This window comes from Mesocricetus auratus, unplaced genomic scaffold (genome assembly GCF_017639785.1).
Source record: "Mesocricetus auratus isolate SY011 unplaced genomic scaffold, BCM_Maur_2.0 Super-Scaffold_15014, whole genome shotgun sequence".
Lineage (NCBI taxonomy): Eukaryota > Metazoa > Chordata > Mammalia > Rodentia > Cricetidae > Mesocricetus > Mesocricetus auratus.
Genome location: NW_024429186.1, coordinates 38,391,056 through 38,409,007, shown reverse-complemented (window position 1 = coordinate 38,409,007; position 17,952 = coordinate 38,391,056). Strand labels below are relative to the sequence as shown.

Sequence of the window (17,952 nt, the reverse complement as noted above, 5' to 3'; positions counted from 1 at the left end):
ACCTAACCTCTGGTTCTACTGATTGTAGCTTGGTTATCATTGACTTAACAGCTAATATCCACATGAATTATAAGCAAGTATATACCATATTTGTCTTTCTGGATCTGGGTTACCTCACTCAGGATGATTTTTTTTTTCTAGTCTCATCCATTTATCTGCAAATATACCACATTTTCCTTATCCTTTCAACTGTTGAGGGACATCTAGATTGTTTCCAATATCTGGCTATTATGAATTGAGAAGGATTGAAGAGGTTTGACCAAGTGTTTCTCTGGTAACATGAAGCATCCTTTGGATATATATCTAAGGTTGGTATAGCTACATCTTGAGTCAATCAATTCTGATATTCCTAAGGAACCACCACACTGATTTCCATAAGGATTTTGCAACTTTCCACTCCCATCAGCAGTGGATAAGTGTTTCCCTTGCTCCACATTCTTACCAGCATGAGCTGTCATTCTTTTTACTGATCTTACTCTATCAGATCTGTGGTTGGTAAAACACCTTTTTTGCATTCTGTAGGTTGCTGCTTTGTCTGAATGATGTCCTTTGCCATGCAGAAGTTTCTTAGTTCATGAGTTCCCATTCATTAATTGTTTATCTGAGTACCTGTGATAATGGTGTTCCGTTCAAAAAGGCTTTTCCTGTGCAAGTGAATTCAAGACTTTTCCTGTGTTCATTGTATCTGATTTTAAGTTAGGTCTTTGATCCATTTGGATTTGAATTTTCTGCAGGGTGTAACTATGAGTTGGTTTGCTTTCTTCTACAAGCAGCCATCCCATTTGACCAGCATCATTTATCGAAGGTGTGGTCTTTTTTCCAGTGTGCATTTCTTGCTTCTTTATCAAAAAAAAAGTTGTCCATACGTTTGTGGTTTCATGTCTGCTTCTTCTCAACTCAGTTCTCTTGGTCAGTGTATCTGTCTTGTGCCAATACCATGCTGTTTTTATTACTATAACTCGGTAGTACAATTTGAAGTCAGGGATGGTGATATATCTGATAGTTCTTTTATTATTCAGGATTTTTTTCCTGTCCTGGGTTTATCCTAGCACAAACTGTAGTCTAGAAGTGGGACCCAAATATTGTTTAATCTCTACTTTCTTTAAAGAAATTCTTCTAAAATTAATATTGAAAAGCACAAAACTTTCCTTACCTCAAATTAACCATAAAATACGTCTTCATTAATGGGCAAAGCATGAATATAATTGAGATTCTAGCAAATATAGTTAAAATTCCAGTTCTTTTCCTTCTAGTTTATGAACCTATGAACATTTTTCCTTTCTTTCAATCCATAATATAAAAAAGTAAGAGATTGTTTTCTTGAATTTATAATTAAGGTGTAAATATTTAGGTCCTAGGATTCATGTTATCAAGTAAAAGATTTTGTGATTAGCATATAGTTCTCAAATTCTTTAAACTTGAACATATTGTGTAATATCAAAAAGACCTTTAGCTATGCCGTATAAGTATATAACAAACAGAAATTATAAACTATGTTATTCCTTGTTGATGATACTTTTATCTGTTTGATGATTGTGTCATCATTTTCTGTATTCAACAAAATGAAAATCCCTAATTAAATTGTACTTTGATCATGAGTGAAACATTTCAGGAATTGTCCTTAAGAAGTCTTTATTCAGTATTGAAAGAATCTTGTTTCTATGCTGTGTAATGATTACTTAGGTTTTTGAGCAAGCAAGTAAGTTCTTTTGTGTGTTTGTTTTCTTTTAGGAAACTCTCATAGATTGGTGTGATGAGAAGGAACTTAATTTGATATTAACAACTGGAGGAACAGGTTTTGCACCACGAGATGTCACTCCAGAGGTAAGATAGAGTGCCTTTCTCATATTCAAGTAATAAACTCATTACAGTATTTTTTTATTCTGTTTACTATTCTCATATTATTTCTTTGCCTTGTAATTGGTGAATATGAGGAACTTTTTCTGCTCTAGAAATTCCTCCTTCATTTTCTTGGTTGCAGCTACACTTCAGGAGGTTATAGCAAATTTTTGTCATTTTCAATTCAAAATTTTATCTTGTTTCCCTCTTCTTGAAGTACCTGTGCCATTTGTCTCAAAGAGAAATAAACAATTACTATATGTTTATACTAAATTTACACTAAATTGATGAAAAGGCACTATATTTTCCATATTTTAAATGTGAACAAATTTAATTCAGAATTTTTAATCTAAGCAATGTAAGAAATAACAATGGTTTATTGCTCAGAAGTATCTTTAACACTGTCAGAAAAAACAGGGATATAATACAACAAGAATACAGAGAAAGAATCTTTAATGTCTTTTTAAAAACATGCAAATGTCAGTTATTACTGTCAAGTAGTGGAAACATACATTATCATAATGACTTGGTTTCCTTCCAGTCAAATAATTGTTTTTGTCTCAATTTCAACTTAATATTAACTATGTACATCTATTTCAAAACCAGTAAACTATTGTATCTATTACCTTATTATTATCAGGGTTTTTCTTTTCTTCATTCATTATTGTCTCTATACACTTTTAAATTTTGGTCTGCATTATAGTACACAAGAATTCCCTGTATAAATACAGATTGCTGGGTCCTTCCCCTACAGTTCCTAATTGAAAGTAGGCTGCTGCTTTGTCTTTAGTATATCCCCAGAATTTTTCCAACAAATCTTTATTTGGCAAAAATGTTTCTGATCAATAGAATATACTTCCAAATTCTGAAAACTGCTATATACTTTTTGAAAATACAATTTTCTGAAACAAATCCTAAAATATTTCTATTGACTGCTTTCCTATTTTAGTATTCTTTTTTGTATTGGTAGTATAATTGGGATTATAAATAAAATACATTGTAAAAGCACTCTGAAGAGTTGTTTTGTCATAGTGTTACCTTCATCTATGTAAATCAAAAGATCATCCTAATGAGTCTATTTAGTTACTGTGTCCTAATTTGACACCTAACATAAAGTGATCATTTCACCAATTTGTAATATAAGAATAACTGAAAAGAATGCAGTTGGCACTGAAACTGTCTTTGCAGAGTTGTGCTTACATTTTATGTTGTTTTGTTACAAGGAAACGACCTATAAGAAGTTCTTGATTTTTAGCATTTGGATATTATTTAAATCATCTTAAACTTGTATAATGAGCCCATAGTTTTTGTACAATGGTTTGTTATTTTCACTTTACTATTTATTTTTATATCAGAAAAAATACCATAAAATTCATAACCAAATATGGTGTTATTTTAAGTATAAGAAATAGTTTATATCACTAAGTATCTTGTTCACTGTAATCTTGTTATCCATAAATTCTCTCTCTTCCACTAATTAACAAGGTAACCATAAGTTGGCTACGTTCATTTACATTATTGATACATGTATGGAAGTTTTTTTCTCACACTAATTAGTTCTTCAATCTGTATACACCAGTTGCCTTTCATCTCAATTAATTTCAAGTTTGACTTGAAGTTGTTTAGAGTGTTCAAGTTTAAAGCTCAGTACCACACGACTGTCTTCACATCTGATGTCATCAATAAATCTGAGTTCCCCAGATTATGTATTCCTTATGTTGATTTTCTTAAAAGTCTGTAGATTCACATACTTTTTCCCTGACAAAAGATTATTAGCTAGAATGTCACACAACTCAGAACCTACTTTCTTTGAAAGGAGGGATAAATCAGTATATTGACGTGACTAATAACAGAAATCCTATGCTTTGTTCAGATGCAGTGCATTTACAATACCCAAATGCATTCACCAATTTTTGGGCAATGAGAATCTTGGCGCTCAATGGCTTTTGTAGCACTCAAACTCCACCCCATCGATGAGTGAGACTGAAAGTTTCAACATGTTAGTATTCAGTGTTTCTGATGACCAGCACTATCCAGAGGCTATGGAGGTCCTCTTTGTAAGTCAGAGACTTGTAATGGATAGAAAAAGGTACTAACTCCTACTACTAAGATTATTTCAGGAGTTTGGGGGATTCTGGATATAGAAGCAGGGGTTAGTCATTTAATCACTCTCTTGTTTAGTTTCCTTAAAATGAAGGAAATGGAATTATACATGATTCTTGGGTTCTGTGAACATTCATTTTTAAAGATTTGTTTTTATTATGTATGTGTATAGATATGTGGGGGTGAGATACATATATGTATATAAGTGTATATGTGTGCATATATACATGTATATAAGTATATATACATATACTTCCATAAGTATACATCTGTTTACATGCATATATACTTACAAAAGTATATTCCACTTATATATGTATGTATCCTTATATGCATATGTACACATGTGTTTATATGTGTATGTATACACACAGATATTAGCGCAGTGGCTCACAGAGTTCAGAAGAGGGTGTAGATCACATGGATCTGGAATTATGGGTGGTTGTAAGATATGTGATATGGGTGTTGGGACCAGCCATTAAGTCATGTCTCTACTCCCGATTTCATTTAACTTTTTAAAAATTAACATAAAAGGTGATAGGTTTCATTATGGAATTTTCATAATACTTTCTTTTTATTTATCCTCTATTATTTTTCTCTCCCATCTCTTGTCTACCCCAAACCCTCTGCCTCAAGTGGTCCCTTTACAGTTCATGTTACATGCATTCAGTTATTTTCTGTTTCCTATTCATCCCTTTCCTATAAATCTTCCCCCCTCCATACGCTGTGGTATTCATATTCATATTCACTTTCATATAATTATACATATTTAAAACTTAAGCTGTAAGCATTTGGTGAAAACTACTCTTAACATTTTGTATGAGCTTGCTCATAGTGTTTCAAATTTTTCTTTTATTTGCTATGTAATTACCTAGCTCATGAAATCTTCAAAATTTTGAGAAATTGGTTGATCTTTATCTAAGTATCATATTTGATCCTCTCCCATCTTTTACTTCTGAAATTTATGCTATTCTAATATTTTTATATTTTATTTTTATTTACTCATTTTGGTATTATTTATTTATAAGACTCTTGCTATGACTTTATGTTTCATATATCAGAAATTGAACATTTTATTATTGATTATTATTTAATTACTTCAAAAATATAGAGATCTGTTTATAATCTTTTGTGCATATAGTAATTACTTAGATAAAGCATTAAGCTTATAAGTCCTTATTCCAAATATGTGTCTACCTAGTATCTTTTTTAAAGCAGTGATTTATTTGATTATTAATAACTTGACATTTACTGTTTATATCACTTCTGATTTTTCATATAGAAGAATGTATTTGATATGAACATCTATGACAAAAACTGCTTAAAGGCTTTAGTAAATAAGCTTTTTTCAGAAATGGGGCCTCTAAAGCAATCAATTTTTCCTTTATGCCCTTAACTAGGTACAATTCCTATACTATTTAAAATGTAGCAGCATATCCAATACAAATTAAATTTAATTTTGGAATTAAACTATGTAATTATTTGTTTATATATTCATTTTCTTATTTATACACAACAGTGTTGCTAGGCACATTCATCTGTATACAACTGTAAGTAACAAAAAATTTTAAATAGTGCTAGAGCTTAACTGATAACAATTACTCATTTGACAATTAAAAAAATAATACACAGTCCCTCTTCTATGGGACTGCTATTTTATAATTATTAATTATCATTTAATTCATTATACAAACACAAAGGACAACTATTGTGGTATCACAGAAAACACATGAAGAGTCAAAATGGTAAATACAATACAGGAATTAAAGCAAGCCAAACATTACCAACTGGTATGAATTGTAAATGGAATAAATTTTTATCAGCTTAGATTTCTTTCTAGTTCTGTTTCAAAAGGAGAATGTAAATAGAAAAGTCCCTAAGGTTGTTTATGTTACACCCTTAAGGGTATCAGCATTGATTTTCCCTAAATTATGCCTTTGTTTTGACTTATATATGATAGCATATTCACAGTCTTTGACTTTTTAGCCTTATTTTAAATTGAAATTTTTATATTTTCAGATGTGTGACATTTCTTTGACCTCATGTTTAGGCAATTAATTTGCACTATAAAATGCTAAGTATTAGGCCAGGTGGTGGCGGTGCATGCCTTTAGTCCCAGCACTTAGGAAGCAGAGTCAGGCTGATTTCTGTGAGTTCGAGACCAGCCTGGTATACAAGAGCTAGTTCCAAGATAGCCTCCAAAGCCACAGAGAAACCCTGCCTCAAAAAACAAAACAAAACAAAGAAACAAAAACAAAAGCAAAAGAACCCTAAGAATTATAATTTTATGAATGTAAGTCATTACTGCTATTTCTTAGCTCTTTATGTTCGTTCACTTATTGCTTTAATCATATGTATCCAAAAAGAACCTTATGTTATTCTTAGATATTAAAAGTTTAGTTTCAAATGCTTGATTTTAGCCCAGATAAAAAGATTGAGAAGTATACAAAGAGAGTCTTTATAATTATTAAAATATTTGATAATATTTTTAGCGAGTTAGAAAACATTAAACTGCTTAATTTGCAAAAATTCATCTATCAAAACTATTTGTGGCTAGGATAAAATAGAATTAAGGTTTATATGTGATTTGTTACTTTGATCATAATCCACTATAATTATATCTATGATTTATGTACATCTATATTTTTCAAGATTGTATTTTTAATATTCTTTATGTACCCAATGGCATGAAATATTCCAGATTTTAAAAATTCATGAGACATGGTGTCTGTAATCAAAAAGTTGATGATCTGTCACAGGACTCAAAATCTGACATCGGCCAAGTACTGCCTGGCACATCTTTGCATATCTTGTTAAGTATGGAAGGGAATTACCTCTTCACATGAGTGAAAAATTTTCAAAAATATTATTTGACATGTGATTGTAATTTGGAATTTAAATTTTATTATCTGCATATTAGGAACACATAACTGAATTTGTACGCCATCGATGACTGCAATGGGTGAATTGAGTCATTGTAACTGAAACTGTATAGTCTGCAAGTCTGAGTGAAATTCTCTCTCTCTTTCTCCCTCCTCTATCTGTCCCCTCCCTCCTCTCCATCTCCCTCTCCCTGTGTCTCTCTCTCTTTCCAACACAGGGTTTCTCTGTGTAACCCTGGCTGTCCTGGAACTCACTTTGTAGACCTAGCTGGCCTTGAACTCACTGAGATCTGCCTGCTTCTAACTCCCAAATGTACCACCACCACCCATCTCTTACACAAACTTGTCAACTCCTAGCCTGTGAAATGACATAAATCATGATCAGCTTTCAAGTGTTCATGACTTTTACCTATACTGTGTATTAACCTGAATCTTTTAGGCTTCCTTTCTATATTTTTTTCATTTAGAAGTAACAAAGATTTTATTCTGCCCCTTTGAAATGTGTGTATTCATCTATTGTACCAATACAAAATCTATAAAGAAAAACATGTCTTTTATTCTAAATAATAACATTTTGAAATTATATAAAATCTTACATTAAAATTTAATCTAATACTTTTGTGCACAGTCTCTTAACAACAGTGTATTAATCATTATGAAATAATCATTAGAAAGGACAAATAGCTAAGCTTTGCATTTAATTTTGACTAGCTATAAGTATAATTTTGAGTAGCTATAACCAAAATCTAAAATTAACCATTTTTTACCTACTATTTGAGGTACAAATGGACGATACATTTGTATATGGCAGAATATGTTCTTTTGACCAATAGTTTATTGTGACAGTAAAGAAGAATCTCCCAACATGGCTAATGTTGAATGAGGTAGAATATTCAGATCTAGTACAAATGAAACTCAAAGTTTAGGGCAAAGTAATGTGACTTTCAGAAAACATATTTACAACCTACTTTACATTTCTTTGGAAGCGATTATTATCTAAGCTTCTCTACAGTTTGTTCAGCTCAGGTAGATAGGTATCTTTTCCATGAAATATCCACTTCGTAAATTGAAAATTAGTACTATTTATTATATTATATTTATTATATAAAGCATTTATTGTATGAGCATTTGTTTTGTCTCAACATCCTGAAGTTCATATCTTTCAAATTTTAATCATGTTTTTCTTTTCCAATCATTAATCTCCTTTATTGTAAAGAAGACGAAATTGACTCTAGTTACTAATGGCCTTTAAATGATTCTCAGTCTTTTATTCTATTGAAAGTAAGAATTTATATTTAACAGTTTCACCTTGTTAAATTTAACATCCATCATTTTAAAGACAGAAACACTCTCTTTATGGTAAAAGCATAGCATCTTAATTTAATTAGTCTTATAAAGAAAATTTATTTCTGACATAAATTGTTTGAAATATTCATTTACTTTTGGCTGCATATCACTTTTTTATAGAAGACATTGACTGTTTCACTGAATCTATTATGTATTGGTACTTTAGGATATTTAACTCTAATACATGTTATAACTCCTGAGTTCCCCCACACACACATACACATAGGCAGACAATAAAAAATATACATGCTATGAATATTCTTTTATAGTACTGATTATATGTAGTAAAAAAATAAATATCCATTAAAGATAGTAAAATTAAAAGCAATCATAGTAATACCTCAAATCTGTTCTTTTTAAGTAGAATCATGTAACAATGTGAAAATGTCTACAAAGCCAAATACTCAAAACCATTATAGTTGAAATATTTTAAGCTGATCTGAAAATCTCTGTGTTCAGATTTGGTAGCTACATTTGAGATCATTTTAAGGAGCTAGCCTATAATTTTCATGCAATTACTCGATACTTACAAAATATGTTCCCATGCCTAATTTTTAACTAAACATGTGAAGAAACAATACAGTGTAGGTAAAAGCTTTTATATTGTTGTCAGAAATACCCAGATTTAAGCATTGGCTTTCCTGCTTTGTATAAAAACTTAAGACTAGTTAAACTATTTAAGCCTAAATTTTCCTTTCTACTGGCTTCGCTAATGTCATTCTCTAAAAGTTGTTGTTTATAACATTAAATAATGAAAATAGTCAATAATAGACTCTTTTGAGTATGTCTACAAAGAAAGGATGTCAGTTGACATTTCCCAATTAGCATGGAACAGAAAAAAAAATTCTACACAATGTGAGAATTATTTGTGTACCTAGTTTAGCTAGCGTCTGATAACCTGCCTCTAAAGTTTACAAAGCTATTTATTGTAGTTTGACCTATTTTTTCTTATGTCTTTAATTCCATTATTAGTCTAAGTTTCTACAGCGTGGTTTTAAATGGCTCATGTGTTTGAAAAGATAGCTTTTTATTAATAGCTACCAACTAAAGTAAATATATTATTGACTTTATATGAAAACACAAACACTGGGCTGTGGAAAAGTCTCGGTGAATGATGAACTTGCTGCCTAAGCATGAGGACCTGAATTGAGATCCCTAGCATCAATATAAAAGATAGATATGGGCTGGAGAGATGGCTCAGTCATTAAAGGCTAGGCTCACAACCAAAAATAAAAGATAGTTATAACAGCATGTTCCTGTAAACTCGACAATGTGGTATTCGCAGTGGTGTAGACATTCAGATCTTGGAGCTCACTAATCCAGACAGTTCAGCCTAACTTAGTAGCTCCAGGTTCACTGAGAGCCTGTCTCAAAAAATGAGGTAGAAAGCAATGGAGGAAGATAGCTGATACTGACCTTTGGCCTCAACATGTGCATTCATCGGCTGGTGCACTCATATACATGAGCATACATAATGCATGTAAGTACACATATACACAAATACAAATGTTATGCATGTTTTGATGCATAACTCTTATGTTGGCATAAACAATAGTGGTCCTCTCTATTGGTAGAGTTTCTAATTAATTTTGCAAAACAGCATCTATTTCAGAACTCAGATGTATTTATGAGCTTCCACACTGCAAACAACTTCACTCCTTGACTTTATTAAACTTAACAAATATTTATGAAAAACCTTGTGCACTGATGAGGTCAGTGTTAAACTATGTTTATTGCTAAAGTATATGGTCACATAACAAATCATAACACTATAAATCTAATGCCAGAAATATGCTCCCAGTTGAAGTCAAAATATTTTTGTTTTTCACAAAAGAGTTGAGTATTTTATAATTTAAAGTGATAGAAGAGAAATTGGTTTCAAAGGTGGAGAGAGGAATGGGAGTAAGGAAGAGGTTAAATGCATGAGGACTTTCTATGAATATAAATTTAAAATCTACTTGTCTATAGCAGAGGACATACCATTATGTACAAACATGGATATTCTAGACTTATGTGTTTTTAGAATGCTTACAGTAGCACAATGGTCATAATTGAGAGATTCCTTAGAAACAATAACTTATAAATGCACTATCACCAAGTAAGACGTTAAAATCATGCCATGAAAACTTAAAATGTACCCTTGGAGATGGAGAGATGGCCTAGTTGGTAAAGTTCTTGCTTCATACAGCATGTCTGCCTGAGTTCAGATCTCCTAAAGAGCTAGTCATAATGGCTTACACTTAAAATCCTAATGTGTTCAGGCACAAGCAGGATCTGTAGAGCGTGCTGTCCATCTAGATAGTCTTCCTCAATCAACAAGGCCAAGATTCAGCAAGAGGCTCTGTCTTGTAAAATAAGGTGGAAAGCAGTAGGGGTGGATACCAGACATTGAACTCCATGCACTCATGTACATGCAAATACCACACATGTACACAAAACATGGACCTGGTTTTAAGTCTTAGAGCCACTTTTTACTATGGGACTTTACACAGTTTATGCAAAATATACTTTTGTACCTAGTTTTCTTATGGTCAAGATGAACTCTGAGTGTTAGTTAATATATATAAGTCATTGTCATTCATATTTTGCTAATATGAAAAGAACACCTGGATTTGTGTAACATAGTAAATGAATATTTAATTTGTTTAAATATTCACAGTGTAAAAGGCTGAAAGTAAAGGTTATGAAGCCTTATTGATTTGGGCTGTAATGTGGGTCTAAGAATCGATAAAATCATAGCAGGAATGTAAATGATATTAAGAGTTCATATTACTTGACAGGAAGCAATTTAGGCTTATTGAACAACACAGTCTTGGGAGAACTCAAAAGGACATACAGGCATTTTTAAATCCCTTCTGGGGCAGCTACAACCATAGTCTAAGAACCTTTCCAACTAGGTTCCACTTTTGAAGTTTCATATTATTACCCATTATCACTCTACTAATGAAAAGCCTACAACATATGAACTTTTGGGAGATGAAACCATATCCAAATGACTGCTCCCAAAGTAGTATTTGCCTCACTGTGTTGTCTATACTGGCTTATCCTGTTTTTCCCTCCCAAGTACCTGAGACTGCAGACATGTACAACTATACCTACATTCCTTTTAATATTATCTGCACTATCAACAATTCTTTAGCTTAAATTATAAATGAATATTGGTTTGTTAAATATTGAAAAGATCCTGTGAAGGGGGAAAAAAAACTAAGCATACTAAACACAACACTGTAGTTGTAGAAGAAGTAAAAGAAACAACCGGGTGAACCTGCTAAATGCTCATTTTATCTTGAATTTATTAGAGTTTACAATCAGATAAAATTACATTCCAGCTGATACTTGCCTGTGTATTGTTACTAATGAACGCAGGCTATAATAACCCAATATTCTCACAAGATACATGTCAATATAATTGAAAACAAAATTGCCATAAACTTTTTATTGATATTAATACTAAACATAGATTCAGCTAGGGACATAGTATCAGTATAAAGATTTGAGATTATTCCTTTCTTCATTACAAACTAAAATCAATAATGTAAATTGATCTCTATATTAGATAAATGTTAGATACTGCTTTTTATACAACCTTCATTAGAGTTTCAACAGATATATACACACATACATCACTATGAACTCAAAATAGTATCACTGTTTTAAAGTGATAGTGTATTTGTGATTTTGTTATTATATGATAGAGCCCTAATAGGAATTAATAAAGTAGATTCAGAGACAATATTATTTGGGATGATTCTGATAGTTGTGTCGGTATTAATTTCCTTATAATAGAACATGTCAAAAGCATAGCTGCTATTAAATATGAAGGAGAGGCCGGGTGTTGGTGGCGCACGCCTTTAATCCCAGCACTCGGGAGGCAGAGGCAGGCGGATCTCTGTGAGATCGAGGCCGGGCTGGACCGATAGCCTCCAAAACAATACAGAGAAACCCTGTCTCGTAAAAACCAAAAACAAAACAAAAAAAAATATGAAGGAGAGGGCTAGAGAAATGGCTCAGGAGATAAGATCATGTACTACTCTTGCAAAGGGTCCATGTTTAGTTCTTTCCATATTTGGCAGTCATACCTGCCTGTGACTCCAACTCCAGGAGGATCAGCTACCTCTGGCCTCTGTGGGCACGTGCACTCTTGTGCACAGAAACACATAAATACACTTAACTAAAATTAAAAGAAATCTTTATAAAAATGAAGTTATCCAATATGCTGGAATTTTCAATTTCAAATACCATATGTTATTTGGATATGGTTTTAATGGCACACAGTTATGAATTGTCAGAGGTATATTGGTTCCTTCAAAGGATGCTTAGAAGAAAGCAATAAACTGTGGAAGTTTACTGTTATCTGTTTTACTTCACTGGGAAAGATTAACCAAATATAAAAACACAAGTACACAAAGAATTGTTAATGATTCTAGGAGTCTAATTTACATAAAATAAATTATCTTCAAAGATTGAAGACATTATAGTGATGGATGTCACAGACAATTTCTTTTTCTGGCCTTCATATTCTTTACTTCTTCCATCAGTTTGCCTTAAATAACATACTATTCTTGCATCTAATAATTCAGGATAAGACTTTATAGAGGAGAGGTAGAGCACTATTAAGAAGTCACTCTATACAGAGATTTACAAAAAGTATAATAATTTGGCATGAAGTTTAAGTATTTGAACTCAGGTGAAATAGCTTCCAAAAACTGTAAGTTACACAAAAACAGTTGTTAATTTTTAGTATTATTAAAATGTATCATTCTTACTATAATGTATATTTCCTACTTGCTATTCAATACTCCATTTTATAATTAGCCCCTTTATAATGGAATCATTTAATAATAACCCCACTGGTGACATTTAAAAGACAATCACATCATACACATTATTCTTAAACAGTATAGTTAGAAGTTTGCATAATTATATAATACATGTGAAACTGTTTGTAGGTCCTATTTACTTCTTTTCATTACTATCTTTGACCATTTTTAAAGCTTACTGATGCTGTACTTCTTTAAAGTGGGATTCTTCTTTGTGGAAGATGAATATCACCGTCTGAAATAAGTAATATTTATGAGAATGAGAGGCTGTTTTTATATAATATTCAAAGCAAATGCTATCACTGATAGCATTGACAATTTCTTGTAGCTTTACTCAGATTAGGTTATTATCTTTTGTCTTATAATACAAAATATCTTTACATATCAAACTTACTTTTTAAGATACAGATGGCAAATCATTTGCAGAAACTATATAGTTTACATCATAACTACCCAGTTCTGACTTCTCTCTAGCACAGAAACATCCATAGGAATTATAAATGATTGAAAATCCCCAAATCCAAGGCAAGAGATATTTATCCAGATACAAGAGGCATGCACAACACCAAATAGACCAGACCAGAAAGGAATATGCCATGTCACATGATAGTCAAAATATTAAATGTATAGAACAACAACAAAAAGGACCTTGAAAGCTGCAGCAGAGTAAGGTCAAGTCACACATAAAGGCAGACCCATTAAAACTGATGTTCTACAAATTCTGAAAGAGCACAGATGCCAATCCAGACTGCTGTACCAAGAAAGTATACCAGTCATAAACAAAGGAGAAAGAAATGTTTTACAAGATAAAAAACAGTTTAAGGAATTTGTGACCACTAAGCTAACTTTACAGAGACTACTGAAAATAAAACTTGGGTCAGAAAAGGAGGTTAAATATACTGAAGATTGTAGAGAATGCCTATTCCTTGTCCCCCGCTTGGTTTTCCCCCACCAGTCATCTGGGCTCTGCCGCTTTGTAGTCCCCAAATAACACACAAGACGCTGTATTAATTATGAAGCTGTTGTCCTTGCTTGTTTCTTACTGGCTAGCTCTGACTTAAGTATTTGTCCCATAATTTTTAATCTAAGTATTTCTCTTAACGGAGCAAAGTTCCAGACATCTCATTTCTCTGGCGGGCTACATCATGACTCCCTGTGTTTCTCCTACCCAGAGTTCTCCTGGACTCCTAGTCCCACCTATCTTGCTTCCCTATTGGCCAACAGTGCTTTATTGACATATACACAGGACCTCCCCATCAGAAGATGGCACATGAAATAAATGAACATTTTGAAAATAGCCAATCAAAAGAGGTTTACAAGTGACTGATTAAGGCTATATTTTAAAAATTACTGTAAACACTAAAAGTGAACTTCCATGTACAAATTTTACTTGACCTGAAAGGCTATTCTATTGGTTTCTATGAATAATTTCAAAATGATTCTCCAAATTGCCAGTAATCTGAGGAAACAGACAATAGGCAGAGTCTGGGTTATGGGTTATAATTTACTTAGCTTGTGGTAGAGCTATCCTATCTTAGTTGGTACTAGTATCCTTATCTGGTAATCTACAAGCTCAAAATATTTGTGAGCTTTCAGAATACTCTCAGACTTTGAGATTAAGAAAAAAAAATCCTGCTGGCAATGGTACCATATACCTTTAATCCCAGCACTGGGGAGGCAGAGGCAAGAGAATCTCTGTGAGTTCAAGGCTAGCCAGGGCTGTTATACAAAGACACACTGTCTCAAAAAGAAAATACAAAAGAAAAACAACCTTCCCAAGTAATTTATGCTTCCTCAACTTGAGTGTATAATATGCATTATATATTCATGTGCTATTTAAGATATTGAGAATACAGAGCAGATGTTCTCTATGTTGGGCCAGTTAAGTGGCTCAGAGGGAAAAGGCACACATGTACACACTACCCCCCAACACATCCAACATAAATAAACATTTTAAAGTTTGTTAAATTTCTCCATGAAATTAACATAAAGATACAAAAATTTTACAATAAATTTATTAAAAGTTCTTATATAGAGACTCTTAAAGATGACGCATAAACTTAAGAAAATAAGTAGTGTATAATATTAGAGATAAGTTCTGCATATAAAAATAAACCCAGGAAGGAGGATTTATAGTCTATACAGGAGAAATCATTGTGATTAAAATAGACCATTCAATAAGGAAGATGATATATAAGCAGTTACCTAAAGAAGGAAAGAGGAATGAATCATGTAAAATGATTATGCCTCGTTAGTGTAATATAATAGAGGCATAGGGTGCCTGCCTTGTAGTTTAACAAGAAACCACTTGGGAGGCAATTAACATAGTATAGGTGAAAAAAATGAGAGTGGCTCAGATTACAAGAAGGAGGGGAGAAAAAAAGAAATCAGAGGATTGGAGAGAATAGGAGAGGAAAAGAGAGGAGAGAGTTAGTTTGGAGACAAGATTTCACAGTGTAGTCCTGTCTGTCCATAAACATATGATTCTCCTGACTTAGCCTCCCTCTCAAGTGCTAAAATTAAAGGCATCGACCACCATGCTGAGCTAGTTGATATACTTTGAAAGAATTAGCAGAATAAGAGTACGAGAAATCAAGTAAAAGAGGCAGGATTTGATTTTCATGGTTTGAGGAATGAATTGTGAAATTAAATGGAATCTCTTAATTCAGATGAAGAACATTGATAGAAAGGTAGGTCTAGGGAATTGAATTGGGACCTTTACTTCAGTCACAGAAATGTGAACTGCCTTGGAGCTCAAAGCAAATGTCTGAAGAAACTTTGAATCTTTGATATAAATTAAAATCTGTGACAATTGATGAGATAACCAAGGTATTAGCTAGAATCAATGCATATTATTGATATTACTGCCCCCTGATGTTTTTTTTCCTAATCCACTTTTTGAAAGGTAGGTAGTTTCTAGAAATTATCCCCTCTGCTCACTCATAAAGAATGGAAGGAATCCCACTGAATCAGAATCTTGAACTGAACAGAAAATACTATTAGTTCACCATCCTCAAATTTTGCCTTGATGTGAATATTCCCAAGTACCTCCTTGCTGGAAACTGTTTGCACTGGAGGTAAGTGTGAAAGGGGAGGTTGTGGGGAATGATGGGGTGAGGGCTTCCTAAACCTTTCTCAGACCTCAGAAATGGTTTGATTCTGAGGAAGAGAAGGTTCAGGCTGGTTCTTCCTTCCCTGAACCAGTTCATAGAGCCCTAAATTTGACCTGCTTTCCTCAAACAGGGAATCAGAAATCCCTTTTCTCTTCTGTTTTTCTGCTGCAGAAATTCCCAACATTCCCATTTTGTGGGCTCCAGAAAGGGGTAAGCGAAGACTTCAATCCCAGCCAATCATTTCCAGATTAATACTTTTTAGTGTTTTGGTTTATTTTACCATCATAAAAAAATGCTTGGACCCATTTTTCCCATCTATTTAATTTCCTTGTGGATTGTTATGTATCTATGTTCTAGGGTCATTCTGTATCCCTGGGCAATAGAGTTCAGATCCATCTGCTGTTTCCATTTGTGTGCTAGTCTCTTGTGGATTCTCATATGCAGTTTATGAATTACTTCCTAGATGGAAGACACCCATTTCAGGGACTGTTTTCACTCCTAGGTCGCATCTTTTCCTGAATGGTGTTTTGTTCCCCTGCTGACAGCTTGTCATTACCGTACTCTATTGCTTCCAATGATCTGCCATTGCTTCTCTACTGTCCTGTCTTCCTGCTTGATTGCCTTTGGGTTTTTCTCTACTTTTTGCCTAATTTCTTCTGCTGAACAATTTGTATTCTTCACTCATTGGTGCTTTACCCATCAGCAAATGGCTTGGTACCTCCATATCCATCTGCTATTTTAGCATTTTAGACTTCCCAGCATTGTCTATCTGCCCCCCTGCCCTTCCCCTATACAGTGGCCTACTGAGTTCTCCATCTGCCTGCCTGTTTTACCCTGTTCAGTATGCTTATAATATTGTTACTCAGGTACAGATTTTTTTTAGTACTTCTACTCCAATTGCCTTGTGCCACTGGATTGGACTGCTGACTACTTTGCCTGACTATTGCCTCATCTTCCTATTTGCTCCCATTGGCTGCACCATTATTTTATTTGAGTCATGGCTTTCATCTCCAGTGAATTTGTGACTTGTTGGTTTGCTCATACTTCCTCCTTTATATTTCTCTGCATCTAATGAATCATGAGCATTATTCCCCTGTTATCTCTAACCCTGATCAGATGTTACTTCCAAGGAAAATTTTGCTTATGTATTGTCCAAACATATCTTAGAAATAGGAAAATGCTTTGTTAACAGCCCAGTTCAGTTTACTCCTAAACTGATTCAAAACTCAACTACCACCTATTTTTTTGCTTTTTAATACAAGTCATCATTTGTCTCTTTTTTAAGGATATTTTTAAAACATGAATCATCCTTGCCTCAGTTATCTTTCAACATCACATGTTAGATACATTGTTTTCTTGTGTGTGGGATCCTTCAGTAATTTTCCATGTTCTAAATTTATTTCTTAATTTATTTGCCTAATTTGTCAAAGATTTCAACATAACAATTTATTTTTATCTTTTAAGTAAGGCTAGAAGAATTTTTTAAAACTTGAAAAATATTAACTGTAATATTTTCTGTTCCTTTATAGTTCAGATTAGAGTAGCTTTCAGCTCTGCTCCACTTTTTCCTTGGAGAATATAATTTCTTAGACTCCCCAAAACCTACATAAAATCAGTGATTTAAAGATCCTTTTGACATATCCATCTTTCCCTCCTTTATAGCTTGTCTTGTTCTTGGGTAGAGTTTTGAAATTTACATTTTCAATTGTTTACAGAGTGCGTGACATCTAAAAATATTTTGAACTCTAAAGTTTGTAGTCTTGTGTTGACTTAAAAGCCAAATATGAGAAGCAGAGAAGAATTTTGTAGAATGTGCAAGTCTAAGAAAAGATATGAAGTGGGGTGTTT

At 33.0% G+C, this 17,952-nt stretch overlaps 1 protein-coding gene across 20 annotated transcripts in view; it reads left to right on the top strand.

Moving 5' to 3' along the window:
• Positions 1-17,952, top strand: part of Gphn (gephyrin) — a 364,069-nt gene that overhangs the window by 140,649 nt on the left and 205,468 nt on the right. For 11 of the 20 annotated variants that reach the window (XM_040742859.1, XM_040742856.1, XM_040742855.1 and 8 more), the window contains 2 exons: positions 1,732-1,824; positions 16,276-16,314. In XM_040742859.1, the coding sequence (XP_040598793.1) occupies positions 1,732-1,824; positions 16,276-16,314 (132 nt within the window). The remainder of the gene's footprint in view (positions 1-1,731; positions 1,825-16,275; positions 16,315-17,952) is intronic. The other 9 variants (XM_040742853.1, XM_040742862.1, XM_040742864.1 and 6 more) reach the window with 1 other exon arrangement.